Raw genomic sequence first — 21,240 nt, 5'->3', positions numbered from 1 at the left:
GGGGGGAGGAGGGGGTGATTTAGAGTGTGGCGCAGGGGGATGGGGACCTGGCGCATTGGAGTTAATTACTGAATAATGAGGAACAATTTATTGTGTTCTTGTTAGAGTCATCAAAACGCTGGATGCTGCCTACAGAAAAAGAGCATGCCCCTCTCTTTATACGTCCCACTAAATGCAGTATTTAACTTGGAGTCATTAAAGAGGCACTGCCTTGCCTCGTTCCAGTCAGCAGTGGAGAGCAGCTTCCCAGGGCTTATGAAGGAACAGCTAACACTGTCCTAACGCCAGGTACCTCCTAAGTGCCTGTCCTCTGGAGAATGTATTCAAAGAAATAATGAGAATTGCATTAGCTGCAGATCGATCTCTCCCGTCGTATCTTCCAGGCTTCTGCTGATGAGCATGGCATAACTACTCCTATTCGCCTTTCAACCCCTGTAAATCTACACAGGCCTACTGTAAAAGGGCTTGTGATTCCCCTCAGGGAATGTGCTTGTTGTCATGTTCATGACTGTTACGGAATCCACATGCCTTTGGTTTTAAGTTGAAATGTCATGGAGCAGTTTTAGACATACTGTCATCCAGTTCTGAAAGAAAAAATGTATCATAAAAACATTTGAGTATAGCTGCTACTGTACATTGAAATCACGTCTTCCACCATATCTTGAGTACAGTATATCATACTCATTAGAAGACAAGCTAGCTGTTAAATGGTTATCCAATTTGCACAGAGCATAATACATGCACCTTTATGATGTATTCTATAGAGCAGTGGTTCCTAACTCCGGTCCTCCAGTACCCCCAACAGTACACATTTTGGTTGAAGCCCCAGACAAACACACCTCATTCAACTTGTCAAGGGGTTGATGATTAGTTGACAAGTAGAATCAGCTGTGCTTGTCCCTGGTGTCAGATTTGGTGTCAGATGTGGTGTCAGATAAGGTGTGTGAAGCAGACACACTCTTTGATGTGTTAAATAGGAGATCTGACCACAGAACAAAGCAGCTGTCAGACACAGACTGATGTCAGAGGCAATCCACGCCAATTATTATTGAGTATCTGTCATGCATGATTCAGAGGCTCCAAAGATACTGAGGTATGCCTAAGGCAGGATTTGAATCAGCTGTGTAGAACTAGGGCAAAAAACTAAATGTGCACCCAGTGGTGGCCCCGGGACTGAGTTTGGGAAACCCTGGTCTAAGGAGATTATGGTACTACTGACATAACCATCAAAAACTCTTTACAAATAAACATGACTGGTCAAATTGTAGTGGAGGCAATTGTTTCGTGTGATCATCTGTGAACATATTACATATAGCATGCAAGATTCACCTACAATCAAATAAATGGTTATTCATTTAACACTCAGATCTTTGAGTTCCTGTGTTACAACATAGTATAACCACTCATTTAGTCAATTGTTTTCCATCACAGCACACAATCATTATATCATATTCTCATACAACTTTATGAGAGTTACATTTTCAATGCCTCAAATGACAGTGAGAGAGAGAGAGGTTGCTGAATGTGAATAAACATGTTCAATATGAGGCCTATGGAACGATCCTGCTACACAGATGAGTGCTCCTTGAATGTTAATGAGGTCTCCTTTAGACATGCATAAGTTAAATATCTGCAATCATGCAAGGATCTGAGGTGCCCCTACTTATGGCATTTGAAATGTAGCTGGCTTTATTTACGACGTGTCTCCCTGCACAGGCCTCGCCACCTGAGCAGCCCAACGCTTTCAGAAGATACGGTTTTCTTTTAATGACCTGCAAATGAATCAATCTGGCAGAACCATAAAGAAGCGGAATCCCCTTTGAAAATGAACAAAACAAAATATGAAGATTCTGCCAATAGATCATAGAAACCAACCAAAGCAGTGCCAAAGCAGAGTTATAGGAAGCAAGAGGCATGTAAAAAGGCCTTTCAGATATGTTGCTACTTATAATCACTACTACAGTGTCATCCACCGAGGGGTCCAAATTCCTCCTTGTAGGGGGTTCCTCTGGTTCTAGAGAAGCAACACACCTGTAAACACCACAGCAGCAAACGTTATTGTAACTTCATGATTTCATAATGACAGCATAATTCATCTCTTCAGGCTCCAGTGGTGTGGTCCCTAAGGACAAAACATGTCTAGATCTCAACCAGGGATAAACACACGGTACAAAAGACAGAGGTAGGAACTCATTCATCAAAATAACAAATCAAACTAAATACTTTCAGTTTGATACTGTAGTGTAAGCCAAGGAAGTCACCGAATCAACCGCAGCAAAATAAAATTAACCTCATTTTATTCTAATAAAGTATTTCTAGGACGTATTGCTCATTAATGTAATAATCAACCAGGGTGCTTAAAAGATGCAGCCATGTGTATCCAAATACCCCAGCAAGCAAGCCTTATGATGGAGAGGTGCTAAGTGATTGCTTTTCTATTGAATCACCAGGCCTTTTTTTAAAGATGTCTTAGGGTCTTGAGAACACCCTTGGGTGCACAGGCAGCAATAATGAGAAGTGCATAAGTTTGAATCCTCCACTCAAGCCAGATTCAGGGCTTTTTGTGGGGAAGATAAATGTATCTTAAGATTCTCCATCCCTCATTTCTTTCTATTTATTAGGATAATGAATTTCTGAGTGCTGTGCCAGTTCCACTGAGCCTGCTCCTCGGCCTAATTCTCTGTAACATTTCCACATAGCCGCTGGGGAACATTATATGAAGGCAGGGCTTACAATACCATCAATACGCCGAAGACGACAATCGGACGTTTCATAGATATTAATGGAAGTGCAAATTAAATCTAAGTTGGAGTGGAGCTATCGGGGTTATGATCAATGCCTTTTGCGCAGTCAGATTTAATAGAGGGTTTGTAATTTGAGTATCCAAACAGAATGTGTATCTTAAATGGGGAAGATGAAAGTAATCCCACATGGGGAGGAAATAACACGTTAGCAGCATTATAATTAGAGAACTCACTGTTTCCCTCACACTGTATTGATGTTGAATAAAAACCTTCTACATCTGTAATGCAGACACAGGACATGGATATTGGAATGGGTTTTTAGACACCTGTTATTAAGATGTCATAAGAGATATTTGTCTGAAGAAAAAGTGTCAATAGAGTATTGTATTAGATGCATAACATATTCTGGCCAAATCATTTAACAAATTCAGTGGGTAGCTGAATCGAAACAGAACAGCTTTGGAAATGGACCCACTCATTTTACTGTTACGTTGATGGAAGCCATTGTTAGGGACAAATATACTGTAACCACCTTAGCTATGGTCATAACAATAATGACAGAAAACAATAAAGGCACAGTAGTTGAATTATTAAAAATGTGAATCATTTTATAAAGTAAATCTCAAATGGACTTGACAGCAATTTGCTGGGTCAGAAAAGCATTGGCTCAGTTGATGCACCATTGGTAATGAAAATCATGAATTCATGAGTTTTACTGCGGATTAAAAAAAACCAGAAAGAGATAAGCAAATCATAAGAGAAACGAGCAGAAAGGTACCTCCCCAGAAAAATGTATTTAATAAAGCATGTGCATGCATCTAGTTTGCTACCTCTGTTCAAATATAATACAAAATTATAACACAGGTTGACAAAATGTTCACCTTTTTATTATTTACTGGAAATCCATCTCACAATACACAGCACAGCAGCCACCTAAAATGAAATTGTGGAAGTCACCAGGTGAGCATGATACCAGCCAACAGCACAACTAGACTCCAATGAATAACACATGAGCTGACCAACAAGGCCACACAGAGCTCTACATACCAGCTATACAGCTAGTGACCACACACACACACACACACACACACACACACACACACACACACACACACACACACACACACACACACACACACACACACACACACACACACACACACACACACTAGAGCAAGAGACAAGCAGGTGAGCTGATGCAACCCTCACCATCAGAGAAAACACAACTGTGGTGGTATAATGAAAATGAAATGTACTTGAAGGAGCTTTAAAAAATGAATTAAACAGTCTTGACGGCCATTTCCATCCCCTGGGCTTGTGCAACTAGGTTGTATCAATAATTGCTCATTTAAACATGCATATAATTAAAACCACTATTATTCCCAAGTTTGAATCAAGGTCCCTAAAATGTCAGTCTGCCGTTTGGAAAGGTTACTTGGCGTCTGTGTGTCTTTCCCTACATATGTTGCCATTGTTTTATCTTTCGGCGGGGGACACGGGACAGTGGTTAACTCATGTTAAAGGCCCAGTGCAGTTAAAAACGCAATTTTCTGGTGTTTTATATTCCCACACTATGAGGTTGGAATAATACTGTGAAATTGTGAAAATTATGGTTATGCTGTTTTAGTGTAAAAGCTGTTTGAAAAGACCACCTGAAAGGTCGTTGTTTTGCAGGAAGTTAATAGGCCAATAACAAAGAGAGTTTCAAACCTCTCTGCCAATAACAGATAGTTTTTAGGTTAGATATCGCTCTCATTAGGTTCCTCCAATAAGGCCCCTCACTTAGGCCACTCCCAGTCCTAGCTAAATTCTTGCTAGAGAAATAGCTTTCTGCCAAGACACTATTTGTTTTCAATAAAAATTGTCAAAAATAAACAATCACAGTAATTGAACCTTTTACATACTACTGAGTTCTGACACTGTTGTTAAAAATTGACAGAGGCTTTTATTGTGTCAATTGTCTTTCAACACTATCAAGGTACTTGGTCCCCCATTTTCTACTCACTACCCTTCCTAATTTTGATAAGTACAGAATGATCACAGTAAGGATGATTGAGGTGATTTAATTGTATTTACATCAGTGAAATAAAGCCTTTATTTACCTGTTGAAAGTACAATTATTTTAAATAATTGATTTTGTCCACACTTCATTGACACAATAGGTCATGTAGACCTGTTGTAAGAGCCTTAGTTCCATTTATCAAGGCTATACATTTCATTTTCAAATATCTCACTCACTAGACTAGGGCTAAGGCATGATAAAATACATCAATAAAAGGGTATTGATGTTGTCAAATGTTAATATGCCATCTATAAACCCTGACGTACTCTCTCACCCAGATACAGGCTGTGCTCCGCTCTGTGTTGTCTCCTCCTGTTGTCGCATCGACCCAGGGCTACTCACGATTTGCTTCTGCTGTAAAATGTTGCATTCCAGGACAACCATGGACATTAATCAAAGTTGATTTGAAGTGCGAGGGCACAAGTGCTTTAGTGCTGAAGAACTCTTTAGCACAACACCGGCATTTTCGCGGGCCCCGCTCCTGAGCGTAATTGCAGCACAAGGAGGTCATAAATAATGTATTCAAGATCACTTACACCTCATGAAGCAAGCCATAGGTTTGGAGAGAGATCACCTTTTCAGCTCAAAATACTAGATTTGGCTCTTGTGGCTGTGCTTTCCAGGGAAAACAAGATCTTCAAAAAGGGCTTTGAAACCGTTTAGAGCAATACAAAACATAATAACATCAAAACAGCTTAGACTGAATTATGCTGTGAATAAACTCCTGACTAAAGTGAGGTGTTGTGGACAGCAGTACAGAGGATGGAGTTTAACATGTTGCTGTGGATGCTACAATAGTTATGCCTTAAACTATAGGCTACACTTTAATGAATTGACAAAATGATACACCTACTGTATGTATGACCCCAGTCAACCTGTGTTTAGGTACAACTAATGGAAAACTACAACTGAAGTTGTTAACTGACATGTAATTGTTTATCTTTAGTTAAGATTAAGACAGTAGATTACATTCAGAACAGTTATTACAATTCCCAACATAAACTGTGTAGATACCTGCATAACAATTACTGTGAACCTTGACAATTACTCACCTCATCTCTTGGCAAGCAGTAGCAACAGATGAATATACAGTAATTACATTTTTCATACATTGGAAATGTAACTATTTCAGTTTCATTTTAATTGAAAGTACTGTACATTGTGTTTGTTCAACATTTCAACACAGATTCATTCCCATGTCCAGCTGTTTGCACACTAGGATTGCGGATGTCATTTCAATCATAATTTCTTCACATAAACATATAGCAGACCCTTTGTTATCACCCTCGGATAATGGCAAATAATGTTCTTGATAACCCCACATTCAAACAGTGATTATCCTGTATACTGAAAGGTGGAGAACGGCAAATATCTGTAGCTCCCCATCTCTAGACTGCCCCTTTGTGGCCATCTGACGAAATGCCTAACTAATATTCTACCCTCGTTATATTAAGATGTTTATTAGGTCATTCTGGATAAATTCTTACATTCACTGCTTACAGAAATCACATTTCTGATATTGTCCTGTGAGGAAGTTGTGTCTATCTACCATGCAGGTTTGGTATGTCTTCTACATTAAATCCAACTGAAATGCAGAGATCGTCAGATCTTTCCATATCTAAATGGGATCCTCTCACTCACTAGCCCCGTTAATAAGGGACCCCATTATGTAAATCTGAGTACGGCCACTAATAGTGAGAAGTTGCTCACACAAACAAGCACGGTCTCATTGCATGGATGGTGTTAATTGGACACTCCTTTGGTATAATTGCAGTGACTAAGGCCGTGCCCTCAGCTAACCTCCTTTAAGCATTGTTTTGCAGCACATAAACAGTACAGGGAGCAATTAAGATGTGGATTGTAAGCACCACTTGGGGGACCAATCAGCAAAACCATGAGAGAGAGAAGAGCTGAAGGAGGGTGGTACGCTATGGTACCCGGAAAAACACAACGATCCCAGACTGTCAAACAGGAAGTTATTACACATTTATATGCATAGAATGTCTAGTTAGCGTTGAAACCATATGTATGTGCTCAGTATGTAGTCCCCATAAGGAAAGGATTAGTTACAATATTAAGTTTGATAGTGTTAATTTTAGAAACAGACTGTATTTCGTACAGTATCTTGTCATACACATCTCAGTACTTTCTACTATGCCCAACCAATCTTTTGCAATCTAACATCCAGTACATACTGCACTTGCACAGTAGAAAGCAGCATGCATTCAGTGTATTAAAATCTTGAACTACGAACCCGTTTCAAGTACTTTTCACTTATGAAACAAATACCTCTGATGGGGCCAATGGTGTCAAAACCTGTTTATAAGAGCCACTCACAGATTCCAGCGTGAAATGTTTCTGTATAAAAACACAGATGTCCAAAGGATAGCACCATGTAGAAGACATAAAAAGGATTTGCAACAAAGTGTGCATTTCTGTTAAGAAAATTAACAGGGATATAAAAGAACAATTGTGTCGAAATGAATGTCCATTTTATGTGAAGACTACTGTATGAAACTGTAAAATAATCTCCAATCTGACATAATGGTAAACCAGGGAGGTAATCACTCTGACCTAATCTCTCTGTTATCCTATTCTCCCTGTGGAGATCAGTCACAGTGGTTGCCACAGGAGGCTGATGAGGGGAGGACGGCTCATAATAATGGCTGGAATGGAGTGAAATCAAACACATGGAAGTCAAGTGTTCCATATCATTCCATTCCAGACTATGAGTCCGTCTCCCTAATTAATGTGCCACCAGCCACCTGTCTATTCCCAAGAGTGAACCAAGAGTGGGAAAAATTAAGCTTCTCCCTCTCTCTACCACAGACTTTGCCCACCGTCTATGACTAAGTTATGCCCTGTCATGTAGTCAGAGGCGTCAGATGCCAAGTAGACCACTGCAGCTTGCAGGTCTGTCACTAGAGCCAGTCGTCCAGCAGGGATATCTGACAGCCAGCGCTTCACCAGAGGCCTCAAACTCTCCGAGTGGATGAGAGGGGTGTCAACAATCCCCCTGAAAAGAAAAAGGGAGAGAGAGATGGAGGGAAAGAGAATTCAGAGACATCAAACATCAAAGCCAGGAGTGGCAGCAGTGTGGCGTTTCAGAGCCACCACTTTGGTAACCAAAATAAAATAATAAATAAACCCAATTACCCTTCAGAAAAAGGGTACATCTCTGATGATATTTCCAGTGGGACGCGTGGTGTTAAATGACTGGCACGTCGCAGGAAGCGCCACCGGGTACGACAGGACCCGAGGTGTAATTCGCCTTCAGGAGCCTGTACATTATCACTTTCTCTGCGTCTCCCTGATTCCTGCCTGATATGTGCTTTAGCTGGTTTGATTCTCGGGCATAGTGCTTGAGTGGCATTTAAAGGAAACAGGTGTGTTGGTACTGTAGTGATTTCCTCATCTGATTTCCTCCTCTGAGACTGTGGTACTTTCATGTTTAGACAATGCTTCTGTCAGCATTAATCTATCATGACCAATGATTTTCTCTCCTCTCTTTATCATTTGGATAAACGTGTCAACACAGCTGTGTCTAATGTGAGACGACTTCAGGCTTTTCACACAATCATTATGAAAGTAACTAAAAGCTTCACGGTCGACTCATCTTTAGCCCGTACCCAACACGTTAGGCATACAGTATTCCTGGCTGTGCCTTGATACAAATTCCAACATTTGGATAAATTAGCGGCTCCAAGAAGCATGTGACACCCTGGTTAACATATTCCACCTCAATTATATTTCTCTTCAGCGCCCTGTTATCTGGAACCTTTACTGGCAATCAGAGGTGCTGTTTTCCCGCAGCCAATTTTCTAGATAATGCAGCTTATCACCGGCGCGGCTAAAGTTGCCAATGAAATCAGGCTGCAGTCAACCTCGCACTCGCTAATTGTGTCCCTTTTTTATGCATATTTACTGACTGTCACTTCTAAGAAATCAGTGCCCCATTGAGACAGCCAGTTAGAAGGGGGAAAGAATTGCTTCTTTGCAAATTAAAATTAGCAAACAAGCTGGCGATAAATAAAGCAGAGTGGTGGGAGAGTGGGCACTTTGATCTGGGTGTGGTGATGGGCCCTGCATGCCGAGCCACCGGACGGATTTGCTGGGGCTAAGGGATGCTCGACTTAACACACACACATACACAGCGCAGCGAAGAGTGTTCCTCTGTTCTCTTCTTCCCGCCACACAGCTTCACAGACAACTAGATACAAACAATGTGCTATTGTTGTGGAGACACTTGGAGTGAGGATGCTCATTTGATTCCCTAATTGAATATAACAATTAGAGCAAGTGTTTGGTTGATTCCTCCCTAAAGACGCCATCTAATTAAGCCTGAGCACATTGTTTGAGGGCTTAAATGGGTGCCTCACTCTCAAATGGAACTTTTACAATGGAGGAAAACACTCAATCCGCTTCTCATCATTACTGTTCTTGGCAGCTCAACAAATAGCAATACATACTAAACAAAAATGTAAAGTTTCATGTTTCATGTGGTGAAATAAAAGATCCCAGAAATGTTCCATACGCACAGAAAGCTTTTCTCTTTTGGTCACAAAATTGTTTACATCCTATTAGTGAGCAATTCTTCTTTGCCAAGATAATCCATCCACCTGACAGGTGTGGCATATCAAGAAGCTGATTAAATAGCATGATCATTACACAGGTGCACCTGGTGCTGGGGACAAAAGGCCACTCTAAAATGTGCAGTTTGGTCACACAACACAATGCCACGGATATATCAAGTTTTGAGGGAGCGTGCAATTGGCATGCTGACTGCAGGAATGTCCACCAGAGATGTTGCTAGAAAATTGAATGTTCATTTATCTACCATATGCTGCCTCCAACGTCGTTTTAGAGAATTTGGCAGTACGTCCAACCGGCTTCACAACCGCAGACCATGTGTAACCACACCAGCCCAGGACCTCCACATCTGGCTTCTTTACCTGCGGGATCATCTGAGACCATCCACCTGGATAGCTGATGAAACTGAGGAGTATTTCTGTCTGCAATAAAACCTTTTGTAGAGAAAAACTCCTTCTGATTGGCTGGGCCTGGCTCCCCAGTGGGTGGGCCTTGCTCCCAAGTGGGTGGGCCTATGCCTGCCAAGGCTCACCTATGTTTGCACCCCTGTCCAGTTATGTGAAATCCATAGATTAGGACCTAATTTATTTAAATTGACTGATTTCCTTATATGAACTGTAACTCAGTAAAATCGTTTAAATTGTTGAATGTTGCATTTATAATTTTGTTCAGAATAGATGGGCTTGAAATCCATGGACATTTTGTATGTGTACATTCTTAAATCTAAGTTAGGATTGAAATAAATAAAAATATTTGTGAACTGTTGTGTCATGGTGATACAGATAAGATCTACCATTGACACTATAGGCCTATTCTGAAACCAGGCCATTTAATAAAACGAACATGTGGGACACAAACTTACGGTGAGATGCAGTTAACTCGGACCCCTCTGTCGATCCACTCTGTGCCAAGTGTCTGTGTCAGTTTGACCACTCCTGCCTTTGAGGTGTTGTAGGCAAGCTGCTTCTGTGGATGGGGCACTGCAGAGGGGACAAATCAAGTCAAGTAGTATTGATCCAACTACACCTGCATAGGTCTTTGCATTTAAAAAAGATCTGTATTGTTGTCTATCACTTGTTTTAAACTAAACTTGAACTAATTAAAACACATACATTCAGAGAGTTGTTATACACCTTGACTTATTCCACATTTTATTGTGTTACAGGCTGAATAAAAAACTTTTAAATAAAATAAAAATTACCCTCACCCAGACACACAATGCCCCATAATGTAAAAGTAAAAACATGTTTTTAGAAATGTTAGCAAATTTATTGAAAATGAAATACAAAAATATCTAATTTACATAAGTATTCACACCCTTTTGCTATGACACTCCACATTTTGCTCAGGTGCATCCAATTTCCTTTGATCATCTTTGAGATGTCACTACAACTTGATTGGAGTCCACCTGTGGCCAATTCAATTGTTTGGACATGATTTAGAAAGGAACACACCTGTCTATATAATGTCCCACAGTTGGCAGTGTACACTATATATACAAAAGTATGTGACCATCCCTTCAAATGAGTGGATTTGGCTATTTCAGCCACACCCATTGCTGGCAGGTGTATAAAATCAAGCACACCGCCATGCAATCTCCATAGACAAACATTGGTAGTAGATAAGCCTTCCCTGTGGCTCAGTTGGTAGAGCATGGTGTTTGCAACGCCAGCATGGTGTGTGCAACGCCAGGGTTGTGGGTTTGATTCCCACGGGGGGCCAGTACAAAAAAAAAAAATGCATGAAATGAAATGTATGCACTCACTACTGTAAGTCGCTCTGGATAAGAGCGTCTGCTAAATGACTAAAATGTAAATGTAAAATAAGACTTACTGAAGAGCTCAATGAATTTCAACGTGGTACCGTCATAGAATGCCACCTTTCCAACAAGTCAGTTCGTTAAATTTCTTCCTTGCTAGAGCTGCTAATGGCTGGACAACTGTAAGTGCTGTTTTTGCAAAGTGGAAACGTCTAGGAGCAACAACAGCTCAGCCGCGAAGTGGTAGGCCATACAAGCTCAGAACGGTACCGCCGAGAGCTTAAGCGCGTAAAAATTGTCTCACTACCAAGCCCCAAACTGCCCCTGGAAGCAACATCAGAACTGTTCGTTGGGAGCTTCATGAAATGGGTTTCCATGGCCGAGCAGCCGCACACAAGCCTAAGATCACCATGAGAAATGCCAAGCGTTGGCTAGAGTGGTGTAAAGCTCGCTGCCATTGGACTCTGGAGCAGTGGAAATGCGTTCTCAGGAGTGATTAATCACGCTTCACCATCTGGCAGTCCGACGGACAAATCTGTGTCAGAGCAGAAACTATACCATGAATAGTGTTGAGGCATATATCTGGGGAAGAGTATAAAACAAATACTAGTGTTGAAAGTTTCCAAAAGCACAGTGGTCTCCATCATTGGGAAATTAAAAAAACATGTAACTACGCAGACTCTGCCTAGAGCTGGCCATCCAATCAAACTGAGCAACTGGGCAAGAAGGACCTTGGGAGGTGATCAAGAACCCAATGACCACTCTGACAGAACTACAGAGTTCGTTTGAATCCTAAGACTTGAAGATTGCTGTTCACCGGCTCTCCCCATCTAACTTAACAGAGCTTGAGAAAATCTGCAAGGAAGAATGGGAGAATATCCCAAAATCCAGATGTGTAGAGTTTATACTGACATACCCGAGACGACTCGAAGTGTAATCGCTATCAAAGTTGCTTTTACAAAGTACTGACTCTGGGGTGTGAATAATTATGTACATGTTTTCATTTTCAATTAAATTTGCTACATTTCTAAAAACATGTTTTCACTTTGTCATTATAGGTTATTGTGTGTAGATGGGTGGGGGAAAATCTATTTCATCCATTTTGAATTCAGGCTGTAACACATCAAAATGTGGAATAACCATATAAACTGCACTCAATGTCTAAAAGACAAACGTTACCCCTCTAATAACCATGAAACACACACTACAATGTAGACTTTCTCTGAGAGTAATTATTATATATTTTTTACCTTTATTTAACTAGGCAAGTCAGTTAAGAACAAATTCTTATTTACAATGACGGCCTACCCCGGACGCAGCCGGATGTGATACAGCCTGGATACGAACCAGGGACTGTAGTGACGCCTCTTGCACTGAGATGCAGTGCCTTAGACCGCTGCGCCACTCGAGTACCCCTGCATATTATTCATTCTATGCATTACTTCATTTCAATCATAACTCAGCACCCTGGTTTCTACTGCATGCTACATGAAAACACCTCCATTAGGTACTTGGGACCCCGTGGATAAAGCCATGTCAGAATAATTGCTTGTAATGTCCAGTTACGCACCATCTTCAGCAACAAAGGCAACACCATTTGTTTGCCTTGACCATCACAGATGCTGCACACTGCATGGGATGCTTGGACAGCGGCTAATTTCCCTCTGGTTGATTAATCATCACAGGGAAGCCTCCAAGTTACATACAACTTTAGTAGTTAACCTCGTCGCCCCTTGATCTCACTGCCAAATTGCTTCGGTCGGAACAGAGATGATAAATATGACACAGCTGCAGAGAGGCAGGGGCTGGTCCTGGGGAGACAGAGTGGACAGGAGATTCACGGTCCCTCGTTTGTTTAGAAAGGAATAGAGCTGATGTGAGGAGAGAAGAGGATGGAGGATGCTTCCATGATGGAGTGAGGAGGCTGAGGAGGAGGTGCAGGCCCTTGGGTAGGACCCCAGCCTTGGAGGAGAGGAGGAGCACGTGAGGAGGAGCAAAGCCCAGGGCTTACACCCAGACTGAAGGTGAAAGCCGATTTATCAGGACAGGAAACACAGCTAAAAAAGCCTAACAGTGCTAATCCTCACTGAAGACCTGATGATACAGCTCCAAAATACCGTTCAAAACAGGCCTTCATCCTTCAAATAAACCTGCATTGATGTTTTCCGTCTTAAGAGCAGTAATCCTTAGAGAGGGAGAAAGAGAGCAGTCTAAAACCCTCTAACATTCCTACTGCTACTTATTGCCCATTCTAAGTGGGGGGAAACTAGCCCTTTTCATCACAGGCCTACACATACTCAAGTCCTCAGGACAGATAGGAAGTAAAGATGGTACACAGGCTGAATGAGCGTGCCGCTGACATGATTCTCTCTATCCTCCTTAGTCAGGTCAAATACTTTACATCTACTCTCCAATACAGCCAAACAGCATGGGAAATATATATATTAGTTTATTAGCATGTCAAAAATGCTCTTCCTTTGTGTGGCCTACCATCATTCTCTTCAAATGTACAGGGGAGGAGAAAAACACATTTTATTCAGCAGATGGACAAAAAGCTGTCATTGTCCAATTAAAATGCACATTCACGGCTGCTTTTTGGTATCCTACTTGGCGAAAACAGGTCCCCTCTGATTATTCATTATGACAATACTATAACAGATGTCCAGACCAATAAAGTCAATTCCTGCAGGACTGTGCGTAACATGAGTAATTGATCACTTTTTTTTTTGCCATCCTCTATTTACCAGCATGGCCCTGTTTCACAGATTGCCCCTGCAGTTGGGACTCAGGCCCATATGTCACAGCAGTTTATTGGCGATGACTATACTGCTGATGAAGTGTTACTGTTTCTCTGGAGGAACCTGTAGGAGGATTTACACTGGGCTGGGAATAACTCCCATTTCACAATGCACTTAGTAAAATGTAAAAGCATCTGCTGCTTAAACACAGACCTTTACAGAGGCAGGCAGGGTTGTTGCACAGGAAGCCTTTTACATGTTGGACCTCAGGTTTCCTTACTAACACATCCTCCCTAGAGCTCCGGAGATGGATGTTTATTATGATGCAAAACTGCCTTGATGAGCAGCAATCACAACTAACTGTGTTTGCAGCGGGAGAATAATGTGGGTGGATAAATCACTATAGCATTGTCCTGAATAAACAGTTATATGGTGAAGATTAGCAGTATTAGCAATTATACTTAAAAAAAAAAATAGATTGCATTTGTGAAATGGGTCACCAAGTTTCCTCTGTCACTAAGTTCACTAAAATACACTGAAATGGCAAGACTGTAGAATACCAAGCCCATTGAAGTCGTTTGGCAACGTTACAGAAACAAACCGTATACAATTATGTTCTAGTGCACAAAAGCACTGTGATGAGTATTACATTACTGTACTTCTCAGTGTACTATAGGAGACATATCAATGCAGCAACAAAGCTCAGGTCATTATTCTTCATTGACTCACCATTCTTCATTGACTCACCATACATGGAGATGAAAGGAAGACATTCTCCCTCTAAAACGTTGATGAAATCTAAAGGGAACATACAGGATAGATAGAATCATCACTCACCTATTAGACTGGCCATGGACGCTGTGTTAATTATCTTCCCATATCCTTGCTTCAGCATCACACGACCTGCAGCCTGAGGCAAGAATTCAGGGGGAATGGACACATATTACAAACATTTATCACACTTTTAGTATTGACACCCTATGTGTACACCTTCATTATTATTCATACTTACTCAAAGACCCTAACTCAAACTCTCATATATTCCATGTGTAATTTACACGTCAAACATTCCCCCCCCAAAACAGTTAGACGCATAAACTCAAACAACTGTATGTTTCCCATTTTCCAGACAGACCTATGCCACTGGTATGACCCTCTGAGTAATGAAATAGATCACACAGGCCTACAGTAGCATTCTAACCTAGGCTGCCAATAGTGGGCTCTAGATCTGCACTATTGTCTTGGATTGATGTGCCCAACCGTTAATACACTTGTGTCCCCCGTGTACCGGCTCGTACATAAAGCATCCTGTAGTCAGGCTGCAAAGGCATAATTTTCCTCTTTAACTAGCTTTAATGGCGGGCAGTTGGAGAAAAAAAAATTGAAAAATGTGTACCGTCTTAATAAAACATTTTCCAACACCATTTCGCACCGCATTCAGCCGGTCCACAGGGGACACAAGTGTATTACCAGCTGGGCACATCAATCCTAGACGATAGTGCAGATCAGGCGTCCCCTATAAGTGGCCTAGGCTTACAACAGAATACAGTAGAGGAATCACACACCTGACAACACATGAAGGTCCCCCTCAAGTTGACATCAAAGGTTTGGTCCCACTCTTCCAGACTGGTGTCTTCACTGGCTGAGTTCACGTTGATCCCTGCGTTGTTGCATGCTATTTGGATCGCTCCCCATTTGGACACAATGCTGTCAATCATCCTCTCAACATCTGACGATTTGCTGATGTCAGCAGTAATCGCAATGCAATTTATCCCTGGATTAAAAAATAGTGGCTGTTTAAAATGCAATAATAGGCAACACGTCTAGACTTTTTGAAGACTGAAGTTCAAAATGATTGATATTATTACTATTTTGTGTCTTCATATGCAAAATATGGTGCCATGAGGTGCAGATTAAAGTTTTGTCTGAAAATATAATATAATCAGGTTACAATATACAACAGGGATAATGAACTAGATTCAGCCTAGGACGATGGTTTCTTGAGCGGAAGGTCAGGGGGCCGGAACATAATTACAAATCATTTGCAGACTACAAAGTGACCGCAAGAAGCCCAAACAGATATAATACTTCACTAAAACAAGCATTCAAACCTGGCTTACGTTTGCATACAATCACATACACTGAGTGTACAAAACATTAACAACACCTGCTCTTTCCATGATAGACTGACCAGGTGAAAGCTATGATCCCTTATTGATGTCACGTGTTAAATCCACTTCAATCAGTGTAGAGGGAAGGAGACAGGTTAAAGAAGTATTTTTAAACCTTGGGGCAATTGAGAAATGGATTGTGTACGTGTGCCATTCAGAGGGTGAATGGGAAAGACAAAGACTTAAGTGCCTGTGAATGGGGTATGGTAGTAGGTGCCAGGTGCACCGGTTTGTGTTAAGAACTGCAACGCTGCTGGGTTTCAGCCAACTTGACACAACAGTGGGAATCACTGGAGTCAACATGGGCCAGCATCCCTGTGGAACGCTTTTGACACCTTGTAGAGTCTATGCCCTGACGAATTGAGGCTGTTCTGAGGGCAAAAGGGAGGGGTGCAAACTCAATATTAGGAAGGTGTTCCTAATGTTTTGTACACTCAGTGTAGTGTATATCTCTCTATTATGCGTGGGGGTATTTTTACATCATGTCCAACAATAATAAAACAAAACAATTCAAATCTTGGACCGCTAATAGGGGAACAATGATGTACAGTATTTCCTTGACTTTTCCCTGACAGTAGAGCACCATCTGCTGGTAATACATTGAAGGTTAATATGAAAATCCAACATTGTGACAATCATAGTGGTGTGTGCTAATGCCAAAGACTTACCTTTCAGTGTGAGCTCCTCTGCCACGCCCTCAGCCTTCCCTTGGTCCAGGTCTACCACAGCCACTTTGGCCCCAGCCTCTCCTAGGGCATGTGCGAACGCCCTGCCTATACCCTGGCCTGCCCCCGTCACATAGGCCACCCTGCCATCCAGACGCATCCGGTCCAGGATCGACCTCCCGTTCAAACCCCGGAAAACCTCATCGTCTGTTACCTTGCTCTGAGACAAGTCAAACACAAGTGAGTTATAATTGAGAAGGGAAAAGTCTGTATGAGCTTTTAAGTACTGTAAAGTCACCATTTGACTCATGGTAGTAACTACAGCTGTCAATGACAACAGTGATAGTCATTTTCTTTTCCTTTTAGCACTGGCACTAAGTGTGGTTCTGACTGAGGATGCGTCGTATGTTACCTGTGTGCCTGCACATGCTGTTGCCATGGGTACTCTGCGGATGATGCTGATGCCATCTCTGAGGGGGACAATGACCTTAAAAAAAGCAAAACCTTTACTAACACAGGAATAAACACCCAGCAATAATTAGATAGATTACAAGCCATGTCTCGCCACTGACCTGCTCCACACGAAGATCACTCTTCACAAACTGGTTAAAATCTCGAAGCGCCAGCCCGTTTACATCAGCGGTGTCCTTTAGGTAGACCTTAGCCTTGAACAGAGAGTTATCCACACATATCACACCACTCAGTCGTAGGAGGTTGTGGTCCAGGATGAACTTGTAGTAGTTCATGTAGTTGTTCTTGTCTGCGTCGATAAAGACCATGTCAAACTGCTCGCCTGCTGCAGCCAGTTCCTTTAAAAGAGACAATATTATCAGAGAGCTGGACCATTCACTGTCAATGAGCTAGATACACTGTATCGGTGTATTGTCTTTTACTCAGATGTAATGGCTGTTATATTTATATATATATAATTGCCAATTTATTATACTCATATTTATTACATTTACAAATAGTTTTGTTACTTTAAGTGATTTGGTTTGCATTGTATATGCATGTAACTATATAACGTGGTTATTAAGCAAGTAGACTAACATGTGTAATCACTGCAGGCTAAACTTAATCAATGTAGTTACACAACATGTAGCTAGTCACCTTCAAGCTATCCATGGCAGAACCAATCTTCACTGTTATCTTCTTGCCATGTGGAGACCTGTCAAATATGGGCTTAGCAAATTCTTTAAGATATTGCTCAATCTCACAGGCAACCAGTGAACCATCCTCGGGCAGTCCTTCAGCCATTGAGAGAGCACCATACCCTGTGAACATGCCTATCTCTAGGATTCTCTTGGCTTTACTCATGTGAACCAGCATTTTCAGAGTCTGGCCTGCCAATGAAACATCAAGAAAAAATATTTAGCACTACTTAAATATGTATCTCTATCCAAGCATCCACACAACTGAACCCAATAGAGATGTCTCACCTTCCACATGCCCAGTGATGCACTCTTTTGGAAGCCGAAACTGAGTCTTGCCCTCCTTGAATACTTTATCCCAGTTGTGTTCCATCGTTTTCCTACACATCCGTATGGGATTAAGTAAGAATGTGCATAAGAAACCATCCGTGTGAACTGTGTCTGTGGGACGGACAAGAGAATTACTCACTGATACAGCTCAGCGAGAGGTGCACTTTCCTGGCTGCTCATTTTCTCCAGGTAGCCATCTAGACCACACGCTATGTCCAGGGCCTTCTGTAGGTTGACCCTCAGCTCCTCTGGAACGTTGGCATTGCTATCTGCTATCTCCTTGGCTTTGTTTAGGAAATCCACCATGAATTCCATCGGGGTGTCAGAGACTGCAGAGAACACAAGACCAAAACTGTACACAAGCCTATACAGTATACGCCTAATGACTACAGTAGGCTATTATACTAATGAACAATTTGAGAGGGGGGGGGGGGTGATACAGAGACGGAATGACGTTATAATAATAATATGGAATTCCAATGGTATAAAGTAAAAATACATTAAAGTACTGCATAAGTCAGTTTGTAGGGGTATCTGTGTACTTTAATATTTATATTTGACAACTTTTACTCCATTACATTCATAAGAAAATTATGTACTTTTTACTCCATACATTTTCCCTGACACCCAAAAGTACTTGTAACATATGGAATGTTACATATGATAGATACGCACTTATCAAGAGAACATCCCTGGTCCTCCCTACTGCCTCTGATCTGGCAGACTCACTAAACACAAATGTTTTGTCTGTAAATTATGTTGGAGTGTTGGGAGCGTGCCCATGGCTATCCGTGAATAAAAAATATAAAAAATTAATTTGTGCCGTCTGGTTTGCTTCATATAAAGAATGTAAAAGTATTTAGACTTTTACTTTTGATACTTAAGAATATTTTAGCAATTACATTTACTTTTGATATGAAGTATATTTAAAAGCAAATACTTTTAGACTTTTACTCAAGTAGTATTTTGCTGTGTGACTTTTTACTCAAGTATGACAGTTGGGTACTTTTCCCACTGGACAATTCAAAGACTGCTCTGTGTCATGACATAACTACACCATTAGATGGACATAGAGCTCTAGGAAGGATGAGTCCAATAAATAACTGCAACAGGCGGGTTTATAAGTGTATGTTCCTAGAGATGTGGTAAAGAAGTCAATGGAACTCGACCAAAACCATGGCTATGCCATCGAAACGCGTGGGTGAAAAATGCCTTAGGGTACCTCATTCATTTAAGCTATTGTTTATGTGTATTTCACACTATGTTAATGTAAAAATCGGAGTAAACTGCTTGTATAGATGTCAACCCCAATACATGTTCATGCCATCGTCACCAATCAACTGCAATACAGTTCAAAACTAGACTACCACCACCGATTGCTGGATGCTAGCGACACTACAGACAGGAGTTATGAAACTAGCATTAGCAGTCACTTATTCTAAACCTGAAAAGGGACCAATTCTAAATGTTATGCAGCGAAAACAACCAAATATATTCAAATCGGACGTTAGTAACTACATTGTGGGCATGTCACAATACATCAATCTTGACGGATTTGACGAATATCCACTTTGTTGGATCAGATTTGTTAAATGTGCGCCAATCCCGCGTCCTAGTCCCCCACGGCTGCGTTCCATGCATTGACCTCTTAACCGCATCTAGCTAGTCCTATATGTAGGTTATTTAATTACAATTAATATAAATGTAATGTTTAGTTTTATAATGCAAAAATAGTGTAATATTATGAATTTACTATTTGTGTCCTATCATCTTTCCAGTTGATGTTTCCCCGCGACATTCTCCTGCATCCTACAACTAACTAGCCCAACCACATTCATTGTCGAGCTTCTGCAATCATAGCGAGTTCTGTGAGAAAGATCCGACATACCTTTGGCAGCCTGCATGGTGAATTTCCACGGCGTTCGTAATACAAAATACACAACAAGTTGTCAAATCACAAAGGGCGACTGGCAAAGCAGCTGTATGTCTATCTATATAGCTTAAACCCGTTTCAGTTGTGTAAATGTATCTTTATTGATGGCTTACGAAACTCCCTAGTTTTCCACACAGTAGTTCCGCCCACGTGTCCGTTGACCTGTAAGATCTGTCTGTCGATGTCAAACTTTTTGTGTAAACCTTTCGCGACAACGTTTTTTCGGGTCGTTTTACTGTCATCACGTGGGCGCAAACCGTATAACACAGTTATGTCTAATGGAGCTGACCTTCAACCAAGTCAAGCCACTGTATCTGTCCAGCTCAGGCATCCACACGTTAAAAAGGCCACTTGTGTAAAGAAAGAAAAATACAACTTGTTTCCATCATGTCTACACTTTTGTCATGAGGTGTTGAAGAGTTCAAATGAGCCATGTAAAATGTGAAATCATTCAAATGATATAATAGAATGGATTCTTAGCTCAATACGAAAAGACATGAACGATCACCTTACTTCAAGAATGTGCTTATTTCCCATTATCATACATTTACTCTACAAAAAAGTTGATCTTAAACCTTTGATCTTGGCTCATCCTAGACTGACATCTGCTTTTGTTGTCAGCTCCACGTTTTATTACTCTTTATTTTCAGGTGTAGGGTCTTAATTTGATTACCCTGTTGCTGGACAACTTTACTGAAATGATTAGTGCATTTGAGGTTTAAAAAGCCTTCTGAAGTTTGTAATTTCCACTTTGAAATGTCAAACCTGATTTTCCCTTAAAAAATGTATCAAAATGCCAATGAATTATAATCCACATTTCCTGTAGGCTTATTTTCCTGCTGTAGCGAACTGGCTCAAATTGTTATTATTATTATTTTTTTAACCTTTATTTAACTAGGCAAGTCAGTTAAGAACAAATCCTTATTTACAATGACAGCCTAAGAACAGGCAGAACAACATATTTTTACCTTGCCAGCTCAGGGATTGAACTTGAACTAGCAACCTTTCAGTTACTGGCCCAACATTCTAACCACTAGGCTACCTGCTGCCCCAAATTAAGATGCTACATGTATATTTACTCTTCAAACAGAACACCA

General features: G+C 41.1%; 1 protein-coding gene across 1 annotated transcript; it reads right to left on the bottom strand.

Annotated features, from left to right (window-relative positions):
• Positions 1-5,930: 5,930 nt before the first annotated feature.
• zgc:113054 (uncharacterized) lies at positions 5,931-20,344 on the bottom strand. The gene is made up of 11 exons (XM_014133190.3): positions 20,099-20,344; positions 18,350-18,539; positions 18,169-18,260; positions 17,840-18,072; positions 17,302-17,538; positions 17,142-17,216; positions 16,733-16,949; positions 15,459-15,667; positions 14,731-14,803; positions 10,259-10,376; positions 5,931-7,822 (listed from the first exon to the last, which is right to left on the bottom strand). The coding sequence occupies exons 1-11, from the start codon at positions 20,112-20,114 to the stop codon at positions 7,627-7,629; spliced, it is 1,656 nt and encodes a 551-aa protein (XP_013988665.1). The 5' UTR covers positions 20,115-20,344; the 3' UTR covers positions 5,931-7,626.
• Positions 20,345-21,240: the final 896 nt, after the last annotated feature.

This window comes from Salmo salar, chromosome 12 (genome assembly GCF_965601325.2).
Source record: "Salmo salar chromosome 12, fSalSal1, whole genome shotgun sequence".
Taxonomy (NCBI): Eukaryota; Metazoa; Chordata; class Actinopteri; order Salmoniformes; family Salmonidae; genus Salmo; species Salmo salar.
The sequence above is the reverse complement of the archived record's forward strand: the minus strand, read 5'-3'. Positions and strand labels throughout refer to the sequence as shown.